This window comes from Bombus impatiens, unplaced genomic scaffold, assembly GCF_000188095.3.
Source record: "Bombus impatiens unplaced genomic scaffold, BIMP_2.2 scf_0517, whole genome shotgun sequence".
Lineage (NCBI taxonomy): Eukaryota > Metazoa > Arthropoda > Insecta > Hymenoptera > Apidae > Bombus > Bombus impatiens.
This window is the reverse complement of record NT_176936.1, coordinates 1,075,078-1,094,801: the sequence shown is the minus strand read 5'-3', so window position 1 is coordinate 1,094,801 and position 19,724 is coordinate 1,075,078. Positions and strand designations below refer to the sequence as shown.

Below are 19,724 nucleotides of genomic sequence, written 5' to 3'. Positions count from 1 at the left end.
TCATTTCATGAATAAAAGTGAAACAAATCCTATTATCATATATCGCTCATATCTACCAATTAAAGATATAACATTATTGTACTTACACATTACGTTTGAATTTTCAACATGGCTTAAAAATATGGCAATTTGAAAATTACGTAGTCAACAGGTATACAATGCTTTTTTGACAGAAGTCGTATAAGTTAGGTTGGAAATAATTACAAATTGTTAAAAACGATTTTCCAATATGTATATTACTTTCACTCACCAAATTCTTGCAAATTTCAACAAATTCAACAAAAAGTCGTACACCTCCTTTCCGTACTTTCTAGAAACTCTCCATAGTTGGCGCGTTAACCTGAAGCCGCATTTTGATGTGTATTACAATACAACTGCGTTTCCAATCTATTCAGATTCTTCGCCTTCATGTGTAAACAGTCTTTGCTTGAACCTCCAATCGCGAACCCGAAATATTTTAACGTGAATTAGCCATAAAATTGAACATATTCGAAAATTCAGTCCTGTATGCTTAAACTGCCAGTCATTCAATATTTCTATAGGAGTTCATGCGTTTTTCCTTTATTCATGTTGGATTAGATCGCTATAAAAATACAATGGGTGCAGTACGTGTAATCAATGACGATGGCCAATTTTATGGGGAAATGGCTAGTGCAGGTGCAAAATTGGTCGTAGTTGACTTTACGGCAACATGGTGAGCTTTTTGGGGTTATATTAAATGGAAGGTTACTAAAACTTCAAGAACTTAATTTCTATATTTACTATGTACACCGACTTATAACTTTCAAATTTTCGTTCCTTTTACGCTCATACATATTTAGAACATTATTATTATTTTATAACATTACCAACAAAGTTATGTTTAATATTTTTATATGTCTATTGTCATTGATATAGCAATAAATAATAATTTAAATAATAACTACAATTAATCATATTTAATTTTACGTGTTTCTGTAATTGATATAATGATTAGTACCAATGCAAACGAAAATATTATACTACTATTTTATTAATATTATACTATTATTAATATTATACTATTTGAAAATATCTCTTGCTACTAATCTTATAATTCTACAGGTGCGGCCCTTGCCAGAGAATTGCACCAATATTTGAGCAATTATCAATTAAATACCCAAATGCAGTGTTTCTTAAGGTCGATGTAGACAAGTGTGCAGAGACTGCTGCAATGCAAGGAGTTAGTGCAATGCCCACATTTATATTTTATCGTAACCAAACAAAATTGGGTTTATGTCAAGGAGCTGATCCGGCTGGATTAGAATCAAAAATACAACAATTTTATGGCAGTGGAGATTCAGAGGATTCTGAGAGTCCAGTGTCTGGACATGTACGAAATAGTGATAATGTTTATTACCATATTTTTGGAATGATATTTCTTGCTGCAGTTTTGTACTTCTGGAATAAGTACCAATAAAAAAGTTGTGGTAACCTTCTTTCAGTGGATATTAACATTATTATAACATATTCATTAATAAGAAAAGACCATTAATTGAAACATATAATATACGTTATGTTGCATCATCAATTGCATGTACTTATAATTTTTTAGTATTTTGTAAATATCATATTCCAAAGTTAAATTAGTCATTAATATACAATATGTTCAAAACAAAACTTGTATTGCATTTAGATGTTTTTACTCTTAATAAAAATTCTTATTTATATATGTATATTTCCCTGGATGTTTGTACCCAACTTTATCGGACATGAAAGTATGAGATGATACTACATAAATATAAATACTCCAAAAATCCTCAAAGGATACCTTTTGCAGATGGATCTATCTAGTTTCATTACAAAGGCACAATGTGAATGTTTGAATGAATCCGATGATCACAACTTTTTACAATGCTTAAGTTCTGATAATGGGTATTTAGAAAGTGAATGCGATGAACAGCTGATTCTGTCTATTGCATTTTCACAAGCAGTTAAAGTGCATTCTTTGAAGATTAAAGCTCCCAAAGATACGGGACCAAAAAACATAAAACTATTCATTAATCAACCAAGAACTATTGATTTTGACATGGCAGATTCTAATACAAGTGTCCAAGATTTAACGTAATATTGACCTCATTGATTTTACATTGCTTATATTATATAGCATTCCAGTAAATCTGTTCTAATTATATTAAATTTTTTTGTGCAGATTATCACCAAAGGATATTGAGGAAGGTAATCCAATTTCCTTGCGTTATGTGAAATTTCAAAATGTACAGAATATACAAATATTTGTAAAAGACAATCAAAGTGGTGGTGAAACAACAAGAATCGATCATCTAGCTATATTTGGCTCACCAATTTCAACAACAAACATGGGAGAATTCAAAAGAGTGAATGGAAAAAAAGGGGAGAGTCATTAACAACCAGTTAACATGTAAGGATTGTAAAAGACTATGTTATGTCAGATAAATTTTCCATGGCCATTATATTTCCTAAGAATACTGAAAAGAACTAAATTTTCTCTTCTTTTTTTATGCATTATATTGTATAACCAATCCAATTATGGAATGATATAATAAAATTCGACAATTCACACACTCATACATATACATTGAATAATAACACATATATATAATTAAAAAATTATTTGTTTATTAATAAATTATTGAGAGATTCTGTAAAATAAATTACATTATAGTTACGATACGTGTTTCTCTAATTATACATAATTGTTTATTAAAAAGATATTTAAATAATTTTTACGTGTACGCGTGCTCAATCAATCAATTTGATTAGGTGCAAAGTTGCAAAAAATAAAAATTGTTGTGCTCATAATAAATAAATGATAAAAGTTAAGAAATATTCTACCTAATTACCCTTTCTACGCAAGTAAGAATATTATTTACAAAAATATTGAATAAAATATATCATATCTTGAATAAAAATGTTTAATGTGATTTGTCTTATCATGTACAAAATTTTAATTAGTTGTAATATAAATTTCAGTACATTACTTTCAGTAAATTACTTATTTAGGGACAAGTTTTATGAATTCGCCAAATGCCACCGCAACGACAAGCTCGAGCCCACCTTTGATCCCATGCTCTAATTGCAGCTGTCCTTGTCATATTTTGAATTTGTGCTTTTCCAACACACCTGGAATTTTAATTTACAACAACTTTATTCGTCATTTTTTTATCATTATTTCGTCAATGCACTTATACCTAATACCTTGTACATTGTTTCACGAGAAGTGGTTGCTTCCCAAGATACAAATGCCTAATACCATCTACAATCTGACCACTATGCATACAACCTTCAACTGGATTGAGTTCAGGTACAAATAGCAATTGTTCAGGTTCTATGCCATATTCTAACTATAATTAAAATTAAAGATAATTACAAATCATTTATTGAATCGATGAGGGAATATTCTGCTCTATTTACCTGCAAAGGAAAGTTTTGATAAAATAGTACAGGTGTAGCTATAGCTGTTATGCTATTGCCCTGATGTAATTGTGGTATCATAATCTGATTAGGTAGTAAGCAACAATCATCTGGAAGAAAGTCATTGTCATAGCACATAATTTATTACATTTATCATTTTATTGCCCTCTTTAAAAAGATTACTATGAAGTATTTTCTTATGCCTCCTTAACTATTCTATTATCATTATGTACTATGCTATGTATATAATATAGCACAGAAATTTATAACTAGTAGTAAAATGAATGATTTAAATATTTTATTAAACTACGGAATATCTAATTATATTTCGGATAAAACAACTTAATTTTTGGAATCGTCCTTGGAATCAGCTTGTAAAACAAGGATTGGTTTTTCATTATTCAAACACACACACCACTTTTTGGCTGACTCTTGATCGGGCTCGATTTCTAAATATACTTCATTTTTTTCCCTTTTCGGACTTTTTACATCCGCGATAAAATATGTTACTTCTTGCTGTTTATTTGTTGGAATATCAGTTGGTTTTTGCTTTTCTCTCTTATCTTCGTTAACATCTTTTCTAGCCAGCGAAAAATCACTTGGGAAAAATTGGTTCCCTTCCGTTCCTTGAGGATTACTTGTTCTGTTTTGTTCAGCTTTCTCAGCTTCTCTTATGAGGTCGATAAAAAATAACTCTCTTGGAGAAAGAGATCCTTTCGGACTCTTTGTGTCCAATTCATCTTGCGGCGTAACTGCTACTAATTTTAAGTAATCTTTCATTGATTCTCTTTGGTTTTTTAAAGTATCATTTCCTGACTTGGGTATATCTTCATCTTTATTAACATTTTTCTCCATATTTATAGTTCCAATACGTCCGACCTCATTACCTGAATTACGACGATGAATCACAAGAGGAGGAAGATCTTTATGCTTTTTAACTTTGTTATGCCAAGATTTATCCGAAATATCCATATTTGATTTATCACAGGCAATTCTATCTTTATCAGAAATTGAATCGATCGGAGGTCCATCTTGTTTTGTATCTTTCAGTTTTACATTTTGCGAATGATTGAGTTTCGTATTAATCAAGCTCCCCGAATTCAAAGAATCATTTGTACCATAGGATTGCAGTTTAACATCGTCATTATGATGTTTAATTTCGAAACATTTCCAAATTAAAAGCAAGCATAACATAATGAAAAGCCAAATTAAAAATGCGATAATCCAATTCAAAATGTACCACCCATTGGGCCAATTTTTAGCCTTGTCTGAATGATAAGCACTGATTAAAAGAGGAGACAATATGATCCAATAAAGTACAAATATACAACATGTTATTATACAAAATATGGCTAATCTATGCGGTCTCGAATATGGGCAACAACTTCTCGATTCACTCCTGTTTAACAATAGCTTGTGCTTTTTTAAAGCTATCGAATTTGTGTGTTTTGCCGCAAGTTTCCCACTCATTTTAAAGTGTACAAAAAGAAAATCGAAAAATTATAACACTATCACACTATATATTTCTTATATTTTTGCATTTCACGTATACTCATTAGCATGCATTTACCGCTACTGAATGAAAAAATCTGTAATTCCTTTCAAACGCATGAGGAAGTGGTGTCTTATCTTACTTCCTACTAACCAACATATTACGATAAAGTTTCAACGGCTAGCTATAAATGTTATACACGAATTATCAATCATTTCACTACATGTTATTCATATAAATAAGTATAGATACATTTATACTATTTATAATACTACATAACAATGATGAACGAGCTTACCAATTAAACCATCGTCTACTTGCTGAGTCTGGGCATCTCCGTTCGGCTGAACTAATTTTGATAATAAGCGGAATAACAAGGCCAACACATCAAGATTATCGGCACTACGAAGAAATACTGGAAGACACGAAGGACGTAATAAACCCCATATACGTATAATTACGAGTAGTTCTCTCAATGTATTTAAGGCCTTGTGGTCCTTCAGAAGTTCATACTGCGTCGATATTACGAAAAAGAAAAAATGAGTACGATTATGCTAGTTTAGACAAAGGAATAATTATATTTTTCAAAATTTATTTACAATACTCACACCGCCAGATTTCATTTGCAATCGCTGCTCCGGAAGACGAGCTAAAAGATTCAGAGCTAGATCCGCGACCCATTGAATTAATTGCTGCAACGACTGAAGTGTACTTGGTTCTACAGTAAATTCTTTGGGATCGAGGTGTAAAAGTACCTAGCAATAACATATTAATTATCTACTACAACTATTACATGCAATTACGTATTAATTATCCACTAGGATATAAATTTAGGAAAAATATGTTTCATTTTTACCTTATCTACATCAGTAATAGCATCATTAATTACTGCTGCTAAACTCTCTGCTGGTCCCTTATCATGAGAAATTAAATCTGATGGACGTAATAACGACTTAAATGCTGTTGCTACTGAATGTATCATAAGCAACGACGACAAATCTGCCGCCTTACTTTGTCCTGATACTAGCATCCTGAAAATACATTTTAGGGTGATCCTGCGCGAAAACTACACGAAAACTACACGAAGCAGATCCACAGACTTTCATAAGAACAATTTTTAAATATAAAAGTAATACGATACCTGTACAATGATATTTTGATGCAAAGAAATTGGATATAATGATACTGTTGTATTGGCTGTAATTGTCTATTAAAAGAAACATCCAATCTTTCACATAATGGCTCGATCATCGAAGACCTCAAACACAACAATATATCCAACCAATCTAATCCTGTTACTAAACAATATTCTAATAACGTACAGGCATAACTTAATGTCAATGATGGCCCTGTAAAAGGAATCAGTAATACGGTATACTATATTTTTTAAGGACACTGTTTCTTATATAAATTTATTGTAAACTGAATAACCTCCATCAGGTAGTAATTTATATGCATACAAATTTCCACGTGTATCACATGCTAAAAGTACACAACCTAGCCAAGATAGATCTATATTCGTTATTGAAACTGAATTTCTAAAGTACTTATTATTTGGCTCTTCAGACCGCCATGCCATATTCAGAGAAGAATAGGCTACTTCTTTTAAGCAATCACGACTTAAACAATGTATTGAAGAATCTGCTAAAGCTACTACAACGTAACTTGGGGGAGGTAATGTGGTGACTATAGATAATTTTGTAGTCGCTATCGCTGTTATTGGTGACTGACAACGATATTGCGATTGATGCTGCCATACCTATAAATTTGTGTCAAAAATATACGATTAAGCAGAAATCGGACAAATTTTATGTATATAATCCTTCCAATTTGAACACATACCACTACAGTTTTAAATGGTTCTAATGTTTTGGGCTGAAACAACTTATGAACAGGTTGCGATTTTTCTCTTAATTCCCATACTTCGACTATACCACCACTATCGCTATTAACAGCAATAACTAAAGAATCTGCATCTTCTCGAACTACAAACTTTAAATGTGTTACACTTGTATCTAAGAAAAAGAAAATTTTTGTATTTTAAAATCTGACAATGCATGATCAGTTATAAGTATTAATTATAAATTTTTCGACTTTACATGTATTGTCCTTTGGTGTGCCATCCTGTAGGAAAAAACTAGGCAGTGCTTGTGATGTAATGGTACACTTATCATCATTTTTGCGTACTAGTACTCTATAACACCTGATTGGCAAACAAATATTTCCACTACTTATGGCTACCAGAATATGGCCATCTAAAAGTTTACAATGTTTTATATTGATCTATTAGTTGTTATTGAAGTATCTTAATGTTAATTAAGACATGATTATATATATACTTTTCCCATAACATAAATCAACTGCTGTTATTCTGTGCCTTGTGCTGCCTAAACTTTCAGTAGAGGAACAAATAGGATTCTGAAAGTCTTTTGTGATCATAACAGCACCAACCATGCCAGTGGTTGAAACTACCAATACACCTTCTGCTGCTCTACCACCAAACTGTCTTACAGAAGGAACAAAGGGTAAATGATTAAATTTCTCACTATAATGAATACTATCTTTTTTCTCTGTCACAAGTCCTGTCTGAAATAATACATTTCCTCTATAAAATAATGGTACTAATGGCTCTTTAAAGTAACTCCTTAACATTATAAATACCTTTTTCCCATTATGAAACCAAGCTGCGCCTAATATATGTTCACCAACAAAACAGGTGGAACCAATTAATACCCAATCATTAAGAACATGGTCTTTAAACATCCATAATTGGACATGTCCAGTAGAATCACAAACAACTAATTTATCACCTGGTAAATCCCATTCCAATGCAGTAATAATATTTTTGTTTGATAATACCCTAATGTTATATAATAATATTGGTTAATTTTGTAAAATTTTTTGGACAGGTAATTACTTAAAAATGTTTCATACTTGTGAGTATGCCAAGGCATATTTAAGTCGCAAACATAAACATGAGATCCCCATGTCTTTCCACTGGTATCATCTAATTCTGTAGTTGTAGTAAATGCAGCTATGTTACGACTAGATAACGAGCATAAAGATTGTCCCTCATACAGGCTAAAAATTTGATTACTGCATAAACATTAAAGAATTATGTTTTAAAAAGTATATTCTCGGAGTCAAACTTAATTATAATATATGCATAAGATTTATAAAAATAAATATACCAATTATATCAAACTATTAATAGATATACATATTATGGTAAATGAAATACATGTTATCTTTTAATACTTTATTTGTTTGTAATATATTAGTATGGATAACAAATGCTCAAAATATATTATATCAGTGAAAAGTTACTTTCAATAAAATATTTAATATCTATGAAAATTTTAAAAAATTATAATGATCACATACCTTTCTTGATTTAGAAACGGTTTTGGTGTGAGTTTTCTATTTACAGTATACAGTAAATCCATTGTTGTGAGGTTATGTTATATTACAATTTAACGAACACTATGAAAATGAGTGCATGCACTCCAAAATTATTTGTATACTATACCCATGCATTGCGATGCATGAAAATTTGAAGTGTATTAATTTCAACTTTTATTAAATCAAGCACAAAATTTTACTTGAAAACAACAGAACTACATACACAACACTGTCGTCAGCATTGCGTCATGTGCTCGGCTACGTGTTTGTGCTCTGACCGATCTGAATATGCATTCTTCGTTCTGATTTAGGTCATTCAAAATTATGCCTTTTTCCATTACCTTTAGTTTACTGATTTACGGCCAAATTTTAAAGCAAGAGATTATAAAACCTAAATAGTACAATATCGTTCGTTAATATTAATCGATTTATGCAAGTGTTAATGCATTTTAACCTCATTCCGTTTGTTTTGATTTGCTTCTATCCCTCGAAACTGGCTGTATTAATAAATCATATTTGCATAGTTCTTTCCTTATTTATTTCGATTTCCTCTACCTACTTATGCCGTAATAAAAATTCAAAGTGTTGCTTAAATTTGTTGTCGACTTATGTCTTCGGTTATTCATTTTTTCATGGTGTGGATTAGAATGTAGACAGATTGGTGTTGCTTCAGAGTATTATTAAATTTCGAGATTCAAATGCATGATCTAAAAATTATAACAAGATTAAAACAATGTTGTTGGAGCGGATCACAGACTATTAGAAATCTTGTTTGTCTATATTTTTCTCTTTTGTTTACTCTGCATGTTATATTTACTTTTTAAAATATATGTATATCTCAAAATGATATATTTATCATTAGTTCATTAAATAGTTATCAGTTCTTATTTCATATAAATAAAACCTAGTAGTATGTATCAACATAATTATCCTTCCTCTAGCCTATATTATCTTTTCATACATAAAAGTGCTACCACAGTAGATTTTTGTATGCATATTTGTGTTATATATGTGTTATAATTTATGGAATCTGTATATGTGAATTTCAATGCATACCAGATATTAAGGCATACAACAATTTAATGATTTGATTATATAGAAAATGGATGGTGATCGAGCAAAGGACAACACTTCTAAACCAAGTGAAAATATTAAGAATAAGTCCACAGAACCATTAGGGCTAAGTACAAAAATTGCTCTTGAAACATTACAACGCGATATTAGGAGAGTATTACAAGAGTATGAGGAAGAATATAGGAGAAATAAGTAACTCTATTACTTATTTGCTATTTATGTTGAAGAACGAATTCCATATTTTATACTTTGTATACTGTATATATTATGTGCAGAAAATATAAAGCTTGGCTAAAGGACACTTTACATCATCGTAGTCAGTACACAACTCTTTGTTGGACTTCAGCAATTGCACTTTTGATCAATGCCATTATCCTTGTTATTGCATTCTTCACAACCAACGATACATGGTATGAATTAACTTAACTTTTATTTATGTATCAAACATAATGTCCTATTGTACAGTTAATTAATGCTTGCTGTTGATACTTTCAAGCTACTGCTTGTAACTGTATTTTGTATCGAATGTTAAATACTGCTTCCTTTGATATATAAAGAAATATAATGCGTACAATTTTTTATTGTTATAGGCACCCTACACTGCCTTATGAAGGACTGACCGTTTGTTGTTTGGTAGTATTAAATTTTATTTTAGTCGTATCCGATAATAAATTACGACATGAAGAAATTCCTTATAGAGTACGAGTTCTTCTTGACCAATTGGAAGGTACTTATTCAAATATTATTACTTTATTATATTTTAAATTTTTCTGCAATATTATTTTCCATATTTCAGTGGCAAAGAATAATTCTCAATGGAATCCTGAAAATTATCCACATTTATGCAGTCCATTGTCCCCCTGTCTAACTTTGCAGTGGACTTATCGCGATGGTCGTATAGTTAATTTGCCTTGGGCATTATTAGTTGCTGGTGATATAATTGTTATAAAACCTGGACAACAATCACCTGGATATTGTATTCCTTATGATGTAAGTTCAACATTTTAAAGCTTAATACAGTTTATCATATAAAGTAAAGGATAATAATGAGAAGTCATTTCAGGATGCCGACGCGCCGATGTTACACGCAAGAGAAGTATATAGTCCGCAGGTCCACAGTGCAAATGAAATTTTTTCAACGCCACAAGCTCGAACGCCATTGAAAAATAAAGTCTATAAACTTCAAGAGACACCCTATTTGATGAATCTTAGAATGGCTCTTGACCAAGCTCTTGATAGGCCGGTTACATATCACAATCGCAAACGGCATCTTTTAATGATTTGTTGCATCGAACAACTGGCTTATCCAGTTCTTCTGATCATCGTATTACTTGTCAATTTGTTTCGATACTTATACGCGACAGAATATTTCGGTGTCGGTTACTGGAACGAAATGTTCTTGCTACAACCGATTGCTGTTAGTATCCCTTTGCTTCCGTTAGTATTTCCGACTTGCTGGATCTTTTTAAATTGTTTCGGAATGGCTCGTTTCAAAGCTCTGTTTAAGCTTTATCAATCTTCGAAGAAACTTCAGGTTAATACATTTTTAACATAAAAGAAATTTTCCGTCCACTATTGACCAAATTATTTGTACAATATTTTCTAAAATACTTTGGTTTTAGTTTGTAGATCCTTTCGAAGACGCAGATATTTCTGGGCCTAGCAACCAGGAAGTAGTGTACAATTGGTTGGAATTAAAAGAATACTTTTTCAATATTTTAGTTGGTAAAGAACATATGATGTCGAGATCCGCCAGTATTCTACACGTCTTAGGATCAGTCACGGTACTTTAAATACACGACAATTTAATTTTTAAATAATGTGAAGGAATGAATGAAAGCAAACCAATTTCCAGGCACTGTGTTGCGTAGATAAAAAAGGGATTCTTTCGTGGCCTAATCCAACTGCAGAGAAAGTATTTTTTTTAAGAAATGCTAATACTTTATCCCCGTCTTCAAGGTAAATATACTTCTTAAGAACATACGAATTCTTAAGATCATAAATGTGACGTGTAGATTATTTTACAGTACTGGTAGTGTAGATAGAACCTCAGAACCTCAATGTCAGGCACAAGCTGAAGATTCCAAACAAGATTCAAATAAGACGTCATATATAACACATGGTAATAAATAAATGCGGTAAGTATGTCTTATAAAATATCTATTAAAAAATAAACAAATTTTCAGATTTGTCTCACTCAGCAGCCGAAGTTTTGGACCTGACTCACGATCACGCCTTGCCGTTTCGTCTACAGTTTGACGACCATTCCTGGAGACAACACTTGAACTCATTAAAACCCCTAGGTTTAGCCATCCTCCTCAATACGTGTAATATGGATACCCAAGAGCATTATATGCAGTTTTGTTGCCATGTCACGTGTGAAGCTCTATATAATGAGGATCTTGTACCGGTTACAAACAGACGGTACGTATCCATGTCGCTAGAATCACGTTTTCGTTTATGTCTTTTATCGCACTGTATTTCTTCCCCTCGTTTGTGTGCAATAGTCGAACTAATTCTTCCAAATGTCAAGCTAATTACATCCAGTTTTATCATACACATAATCCCAAGAACAGTTCAATGCAAATGGTAACATGACCAATTACTAGTAACGTTGATCATACACATTTGTCAGCTACCAGGATCACAGTATAGAAGATAAGAGTGGGTATCAAGCAAAAGATACAATGCAAAGTTCAAGACAAGTGTATTTAGTCGACGAATCAGGGAGCCTTGGACATATGTGGTCAGTCCATAGTTATTTTACGTATCCTCCGTATTTGTAGTTAATCCGTTTATATGGGTGAATGTATCTCCGGCATACATATATTCATAGGAATGTTAGTCATGGAGCAAACTCACATTTTTGTTCTATTTCCCTTTTCATTCGTCGATGTAAATTTCCATTTATTCAAATTTACGTATATGATTCGTATAGGTGTTTATGTGAATTAGCGAAGCAGATAGGTTTCCAAGACCAGGCACAAAATATATTCCAATTGGAGCAACAATTGTCTACGTTTAGACACGTCGTAAGCATTGATCAAACCCCTATGTTTGCATATCTCTAAATGGGAAAATTATAATTCTCCCTGTTGTAGCAACCAGAAATGGTTCGACGAGATATAAAGTTTGCACGATCTTTAAGTATCGCAACAAAATTGAAGTTTCCGTTTCCACACATGGTCGCCGTGGTAGTTAGAGAAAGGAGTGGCGGTGGTTTGCAACTACTTACACAGGGTACAGCGGACATAATTTTGGATTCCTGCATCGAATTTTGGGATGGTCATGATCTATGTCCACTTTCAGCATCGGATCGGTACATGGAAATATTAGCCTTTAAGACATCTAGTGCTTTTTTTATTTTTTGATATATTTATCGAATATGTACATTTCAGAAAAAAGGTGCAAGATTTTTATCAAAGAACGAGCTTAACGTCATATTGCACTGCATTTGCGTACAGACCACTAACACGTGGTATTTGCGATAGAATGACTAAGATATACTTAGAACTTCCTGCGGATAGCAAACATTTATATGCACCTCACAGAAGTCCTACTCCACTACCTTGGGACTTTCGAAACGTTCTCGATCCCAGAGTAAAAGGAATACTTGGACAATTCCATTCAACCGGTAATTATGATTACTATATATATTTCTCATTAATCTATTTAATTAATCTATTTTTATGCGAATTTTTATAGATTCTTTGCTATGTAGTGAAAACAAAGATGATAACGTTAGCGACATTGATAGTTGCTTTGAAATTCAATGCAATCAAGTCTTTATTGGGATGGTGACTATGCAGTACCAAGCCCAAATCGATATGGTAAGATATTTCAGTAAATTGATGCACATAAGATGAAGTAACGAAAGAAATTACATAAAATATTTGACAGGTACAATTAATCGAGCAACTCGACAGGGCGTGCATTCGATTCGTTCACTTCAGCAAAGAAAACGAACTAAGATCACGCGTGTTCTCGGAGAAAATGGGGCTGGAAAGCGGATGGAATTGCCACATATCGTTGCTCAGTGAAAGAGCTAGGTACCGTACCTCATTATTCTATCAAATATCATTGTCTCTATAAACTACTTTGCTTTGCTTTCTTTTGCTTTTGGATTAATCTAAAAAGTTTGGGGCATGTCCTCACGTTGGAAAGTATAAATATGTTCTCTATTTTTACGTGTAAAGTCTGTGTACAAAAACATGTTCGACACAAAGTATTACACTAATTGTATGTTTTTCGTGTTACATTTCTTCTTCTTCGTCGATTAATCTGATTATATACATATATAGATATATGTTGTCTCTTAGTGTTTTTTCTCTTCTCTAATCTTGTTGTTAAGTCTAAAATAAATCGTGGCAACTGATATAATAAATTTGTATAACTAGCTATTCGTCATAACTGTGGATGTGAATGTAAAATATGCATGTACGTTACAGGAGACAGCAATGGCTGGAGAGATATCCGCACATGCCCCCATCGTATATGTTTGTCTATACCTCTTTCTTTCATTACTGTTACTAATTTGCATGTTTATTCGTTACGCCCTTTAATAATAATTTCTTTTCTTATCGGTTTTTACATAGAGTTAAACGTTTTTCGAATGCAATTATATGATTTTCTTGTCCCGTTTGATTTCAAGTCTTGTCAAGTACTCTAGCCGACTTTCACGTTTAAGTACTGTCTTTTACCGATATTTTCCATGTATCCTATTTATGTTAATGACTAGAGTATTAAGTTAAATTGATTGTATTTGCGCTGGTAGTTACTGGTCAATTACGTTCCATAGTTTTTAATGGCTTCTTATTAGCGGATACAACTTTTTAACTACATCGATTCTTATACACTTTCTACAGTTATTCTAATGCACATGTGTTAATATCTCGTAATTTACGTGACATACATGATATACACAAATAAATGTATGTAACTAACACGCCAATATTAGGTCCGAGAGTCCAGTGGGTTGGTGGGTGAGCCAGGCAGCAGCCATGTCCTCACCCACTCCCTCGGCCCAATCTCATCAACATAATTACTCCTGCATGGATGAGGCCAGCCACTTGCTTAATCGTGTCTCTCCTCGGTATGTTACATATTTACCCTCTTATCACACATAATACACTAAATAAATAATACATTCATCGTTATATTTTATTATATACACGTATCAATTTTCGATTAAAAAATATGCTTTCGCTTCACGAATACGATAGTCGATTAAAATATCGCTGAATACTTGAACATTAAAAGCATGCATTCAAACATTTCTGCTGCATAAATATGCTGCATCGATGTGTTTGTGTTCTAAGAATTTTATCCTGCATGAACGATACACGAGAAAATCGCTTTTACATAGTATGATCTATTTTACATTGTAGCACTAATCTGGATAATAGTCGTGCGATGAGTATGTCCGCACCGAGCGCTATAAACACCGATTTCTCCACGGTAAAATTCGACGATGAGACCACGGAATGGAACGATACAGGAACATCTCAAGTCAAAAGCGCTATGAGCCATAGGTTCGTCTCTATCCAAACTTGAAACGTTTCTTTGAGATTACCAGTCTTTATGATTATTTCGAGTTATAATATTATAGCTATGATATTATTCTGATTTTGCATGGCAGTCTAAGTCACCTAGTACGAAGGATTACGAGAACGGGATCGTCACACTTTTCGTAATTATTTTTCGTTCTCTCCCACACTTTTTGTATAGTCTCGACTCCTTTTGGTATATATTTCTCATGTTTGGTACTTTCATTACCATTGTACTCATACTTTGATTTTACATACTCGTAGATGATCAAGTCTTCTGTTAATAATTTGAATTTATAACAAAAATAAATATACAAAATATTTAGTAAGTAACCGATTTTCAATAGGGAACAGGATACAGTGCGAAGCGAAGACAGTGTACTTGTACAAAGTGTAGATTTAGGTTCCGGACAAGAAGCATGGCGATCTTTGAGTTGTCTTACAGACAGCACGGAGCAAAGTGCTCCCGTAAATTTTGATTTATCAAACAGGGTAAGTTACTGTGATAAAATCTTACCCTGGATGTATTTTTATACTTTACGTATTCTTCAGGCAAAACTACCTCGAGGCATCGATAAAATTAGACCGCATATAGAATTAATAGATAATGTTCCTCTTTTGGTATCTCTGTTTACTGATTGCAACACTACTGTTACAAGGGAAATGTTGCACATTATGCAAGATTACGGAGAAGTTGTTTGCGTACTTGGCTCTTCCGCCAATGCAGAGAACATGCCCATCTTTATGCAAGCGGATGCAGGGTAAATATTATTATTACTTTAATAATTAACGAATGATTTTCTACAAAATTATTAGATATATTACACGCATACAATGTCATTCACAAACTACATCTTTAGCTACGCAACGACCAGGAACTTGATAACTCGTACCATAAACAGTGTCTTTCTCAATTTGAGCAGATATCACTGGTCGATAGCATACACGAACCCTTTTTGAAGATGGCTCTACGTATTGATACGACAATTGATTTGTAGTGTAATAGTTTGTTTTGAATTTAGTTTGCCAGAATTCTCTCTTTCGTGGTCTTCTAACTATAGGAATACCAAAATCTTGATAAGATTCCTTCGTTACTGTGTTATAATCCACTGGCATTGGATGCCGAGCTTTCCCTTGGTACGGTTTATAAGACATTGTTTTCACGTATCCAGGATCTAAGTAAGATTGCTTGAAAGTAGATGTCATGTCGTGAAAACCACTGATAGATAAACATGATGTTGGAACGAAAGCTCTGCGCAATTTTCCAGTTGTAGCTTGGTATGAAAGTTTATTCACCGTGTCAAAATCGAACTTTCCAGTTTTACTACGCACTTTCTTTTCGTGTACCCCGTAATGAAATTTTGGTTTAGAAATACAATCGTATTTCATATATGACAAACCATATGTGGTCTCTGACTCAATTTTCAAGGTTGGTTTCTTGTAAGATTTAGAGTATACCATAGGACGCACTTTACGTGATTGCAGATACACAAAATTCTCATCCTGACATATAGAATTATCTGGTTTCTTTAAAATCGTCGATGTACGACGAGAAACGTCCGTAATAAACGTCATGTTTATAAAAATTGAATTTTGTTTAAAATAAGGTGGTATAAAATTTAATCGACACGAACAAAAGTAGCAAATATTATTCATACATTCGTACATTCAACTGTTTCATGCATCATTCAAGCATAAAATAATGATGGAAAATATTTGTGGTTTTAGAGTGGCAGTGGAACCACTTTATCCACAAGTTTGTCAAAGAGTTCCAGCATTGACACCAACTAAAGAAGATCAAGGTCCATCTCCAGTCGATTTGAGTAGAGCACTGAATTCTATTGCCTGTTCGTTAAGCGTTAAACGAGAAGATCCAATTGCGATATTCCATTTAATTATGGAGGTAAATGATGGGTTCCTCAAAATATCCAATTATTAACCCTATTACTTCTTTTGAATCATTTTCTATCCAAAAGTGTTTTCTGATAGTTGAAGTAAGACGGAAATTAGGATATAAAAATTTAAAGATCATAGTACGATTAATTAAATATTTGTAATCCAGGATTATTTCAGTTACATTTTCAGTTCTAATTCAGTTCTTATTATTGTCGTCATAATTACTGGATATTATCTATTACATATTTAGGCTCGACATTATATGACGTGCCTTTGGAATTGCGTGCAATTCTGGCTCTGTTGTACAGTTACTCTCTCCTTCACTCAAGCTCTGTCTGGTTTCTTGTTGCTACCACCTCTATTTTCGGTCGATCAAGTCTTATGGTTGTGTTGCTTAATCATTCCAATGTTATCTATATCCATGATCGCTACGCCTATGGATCCTACCATAATGCAACGTGCAACTGGGAAAAATCAGTGTACTGTAAATGGCGAGGTAAGAAATGCATCGCTAGTTTTACATTTCTCTACTAAATTCAAAGTGTTTTGAAATACCTTATGTATACTATATAAATTTTTTAATATCTAATTGATAGGTAAATTCTTGACTTTTCAGGTTGCATTGTTCGTTCTGTGGTGTTACGGCAGCAAATTTTTACCAACAATCATAACGATAGTACTATCACAGTGTATTTCGTTCTTGACTTTGTGTCCTATTTACACAGCAGACTCCAAGTGCCTGTATGTGTATCCCGATGCGCAGGGAAAAGTTTCATGGGGTGGTTGGGGGGATAAACCAAATATTATTTTAGTGATACAACATTTTGCCTTGTCCCTGTTAGTTTTACATTTAGGTAAATTTTACTATTTTCAAATATTTCAAAACGATCTACTGAGTTAAATTCTATTTGAACATTGAATATTTCTTTTTGTACAGTAACAATATCCGTAGGCTTTGTACATAGGGAATATTCCATTTGGAAGAAACAGCCATTCAACAATTATGTATGGTTCTTCAGTGCATTTATAGCGTGAGTATAAGATTTACGATTACTAAGATATACGCGAAACTTTATCTTCCATAAAAAAATATCCTATTCGAAGTACGTTTTTGTAGATTATGCGCACAAGCAGTATTCTCAGGAACTGTGTTCTGCAAATTTTGGAAAGACGAAGGACAGAATATCGAAGATTTTCCTCTACATCTTCCTCTCTTTTTTTTAGTTTCATTGCCATTAATTTTTGCAATTAACGAATTAATCAAGTGGCAAGAGATTAAGTAAGTATAAAAAAGGCATTAGGAAAAACATTTAGTAAGTTTCTAAAGTCGAAAATTTTTAGGGTAAACGTGAGATATCAAAAGAGGGCACGACTTGAATTTGGTACAAAACTTGGAATGAATTCACCGTTTTAAAGAATTTTTATTTTAAATATGTCAGAGAAGAGATACGAAGGTAATAGTAGCCAAGCTATGAAAAATGTATTTCCTGAAAATCGAGATCTTTATCTTATCAGAAATCTATTCTGAGAAATGCACTAAAAACTCTATCCAAAACTGTAAATTATAAAAATAACGTTACGATTTAGAGTATAAATTTGTTCAGATAGCTGTATACTGTTTGACACTTGAAAAATATTTGAAATCGTCTATTTGAAATTAAACAATGTTACTGACGATCTTGCAGCCCTGCGAGATAATCGAAATTAGTATTCTAAACAGTGTAGTTTTGAAATGTGTATAATTGTTTTCGTAATTCAATAACTTGATATCAAAGTATTTATATTTTTGTATAATACAAAACGATAACGGTATTTTATATGTTAGAAGTTAACGTGTTGCAAGATAACTGTTTCAGATTTATGCGATATGATATATTTGATTTTCGAATTATAAATATTGTACACTATACACAGAAGAGTACCGTGCAATACTTTATTTTAATTCGAATTTGATTTGACGCAATTTAACTTGTTGGAATGCATTCTTTTGCGAAGATAAGATCCATGTTTATGGATAAAAATTATGGATAACGTAATTTCATATATGTTAGAAAATTCGATCTACAATTCGGCGTGATATGTATAAACAAAAATAAAAATTCATTTAATTTTACGAATTTAGTACTTAAATAACAAGCATAATGAAAGCATACTATATGAAATAATGAAATACCGCTGCTATTTAGATTTAATAGCCATAGTACATATTATTTCTAGCAAATATGTATAGATTTAGAATTGTTGTGTTCCTATAGAAAGTAATTTATTTTTTAGCGATAGAGGAATACTGCTTTCAATCGAATATTTTTGTGTGCCTGGTTTATATGATTACGGTTATATTATTTGCAAACATTTTTTTGTGCGAATGTTTTAAAGAAATGACGTTGCAAAGTATCATAGGTTGCAATTAAATAGTAGGAAAAACGAGAAGTTAATATTTAAAATCGATGACTAATATAGCACCCGAGGAATATTGAAATATTTCGATGTACCTTACGATACATTTAAGATGCTAATATCTTACCCTTCTTTTATTCTAAAAGATATTCTGTTTTCGTAATCATATTGAAGTGAATTTTATATCATTTTATTTCTTATCTATATATTATACATTGTTACGAATCTATACATAATTAAAATAAAAACGTGTACAGTTAATTTAAAATTCGAGCTTCGTTAGATCAATAGACAATTTCAATTGTAAAAAGGATGTCTAAAGAATATAGTTTATGTATATTACTAGAAACTTTTATATTTTTGATTTTTATAAAAACGATCGAAGTATTTGGTTAAATATAATAACTGTGAAATAATAATTATTAAAAGTAACAGAAACTTTTTCCTTAAATTTAATATATTCCTGTCGTTAATTTCAACATTTTCCAATTTAACGTTTATGATGT

At 32.2% G+C, this 19,724-nt stretch overlaps 5 protein-coding genes across 17 annotated transcripts; 2 read left to right on the top strand and 3 right to left on the bottom strand.

Annotated features, from left to right (window-relative positions):
- Positions 1-454: 454 nt before the first annotated feature.
- Positions 455-2,799, top strand: LOC100746505 (thioredoxin-like protein 1). Its single transcript, XM_003491143.3, has 4 exons — positions 455-694; positions 1,084-1,351; positions 1,799-2,082; positions 2,171-2,799. The coding sequence occupies exons 1-4, from the start codon at positions 549-551 to the stop codon at positions 2,382-2,384; spliced, it is 912 nt and encodes a 303-aa protein (XP_003491191.1). The 5' UTR covers positions 455-548; the 3' UTR covers positions 2,385-2,799.
- A 95-nt stretch (positions 2,800-2,894) lies between these two features.
- LOC100746386 (mediator of RNA polymerase II transcription subunit 16) lies at positions 2,895-8,584 on the bottom strand. 4 transcript variants are annotated; one of them, XM_012388081.3, is made up of 14 exons: positions 8,288-8,584; positions 7,838-7,984; positions 7,565-7,763; positions 7,243-7,489; positions 7,003-7,158; positions 6,746-6,918; positions 6,335-6,662; positions 6,045-6,252; positions 5,760-5,934; positions 5,512-5,658; positions 5,202-5,415; positions 3,412-3,521; positions 3,196-3,341; positions 2,897-3,120 (listed from the first exon to the last, which is right to left on the bottom strand). In XM_012388081.3, the coding sequence occupies exons 1-14, from the start codon at positions 8,347-8,349 to the stop codon at positions 2,997-2,999; spliced, it is 2,436 nt and encodes an 811-aa protein (XP_012243504.1). In that variant the 5' UTR covers positions 8,350-8,584; the 3' UTR covers positions 2,897-2,996. The 4 variants fall into 4 exon arrangements, with proteins under 4 accessions (XP_033177741.1, XP_012243504.1, XP_012243503.1 ...); XM_012388080.3 differs by having other exon boundaries at positions 7,838-7,999; positions 8,288-8,458; XM_033321850.1 differs by lacking the exons at positions 7,838-7,984; positions 8,288-8,584 and having other exon boundaries at positions 2,895-3,120; positions 7,243-7,508; positions 7,565-7,703.
- Positions 3,624-5,195, bottom strand: LOC117151892. Its single transcript, XM_033321851.1, has one exon. The coding sequence runs from the start codon at positions 4,879-4,881 to the stop codon at positions 3,754-3,756; it is 1,128 nt and encodes a 375-aa protein (XP_033177742.1). The 5' UTR covers positions 4,882-5,195; the 3' UTR covers positions 3,624-3,753.
- On the top strand, positions 8,527-19,401 carry LOC100746024 (transmembrane protein 94). 10 transcript variants are annotated; one of them, XM_024369026.2, is made up of 27 exons: positions 8,527-8,616; positions 9,405-9,571; positions 9,655-9,789; positions 9,970-10,106; positions 10,176-10,369; positions 10,443-10,913; positions 11,002-11,163; positions 11,235-11,338; positions 11,407-11,501; positions 11,566-11,803; positions 12,015-12,125; positions 12,318-12,411; positions 12,481-12,698; positions 12,778-13,013; positions 13,085-13,209; positions 13,280-13,428; positions 13,828-13,875; positions 14,337-14,471; positions 14,767-14,910; positions 15,273-15,417; positions 15,478-15,686; positions 16,654-16,828; positions 17,072-17,317; positions 17,438-17,675; positions 17,759-17,852; positions 17,939-18,100; positions 18,163-18,235. In XM_024369026.2, exons 2-27 carry the CDS (start codon positions 9,408-9,410, stop codon positions 18,233-18,235), a joined length of 4,302 nt encoding a protein of 1,433 aa, XP_024224794.1. In that variant the 5' UTR covers positions 8,527-8,616; positions 9,405-9,407. The 10 variants fall into 10 exon arrangements, 9 of the variants coding, with proteins under 9 accessions (XP_024224794.1, XP_024224796.1, XP_024224795.1 ...); XM_024369028.2 differs by having other exon boundaries at positions 8,591-8,713; XM_024369027.2 differs by having other exon boundaries at positions 8,610-8,737.
- On the bottom strand, positions 15,477-16,658 carry LOC112213178. Its single transcript, XM_024369031.2, has one exon. It carries the CDS (start codon positions 16,591-16,593, stop codon positions 15,763-15,765), a length of 831 nt encoding a protein of 276 aa, XP_024224799.1. The 5' UTR covers positions 16,594-16,658; the 3' UTR covers positions 15,477-15,762.
- Positions 19,402-19,724: the final 323 nt, after the last annotated feature.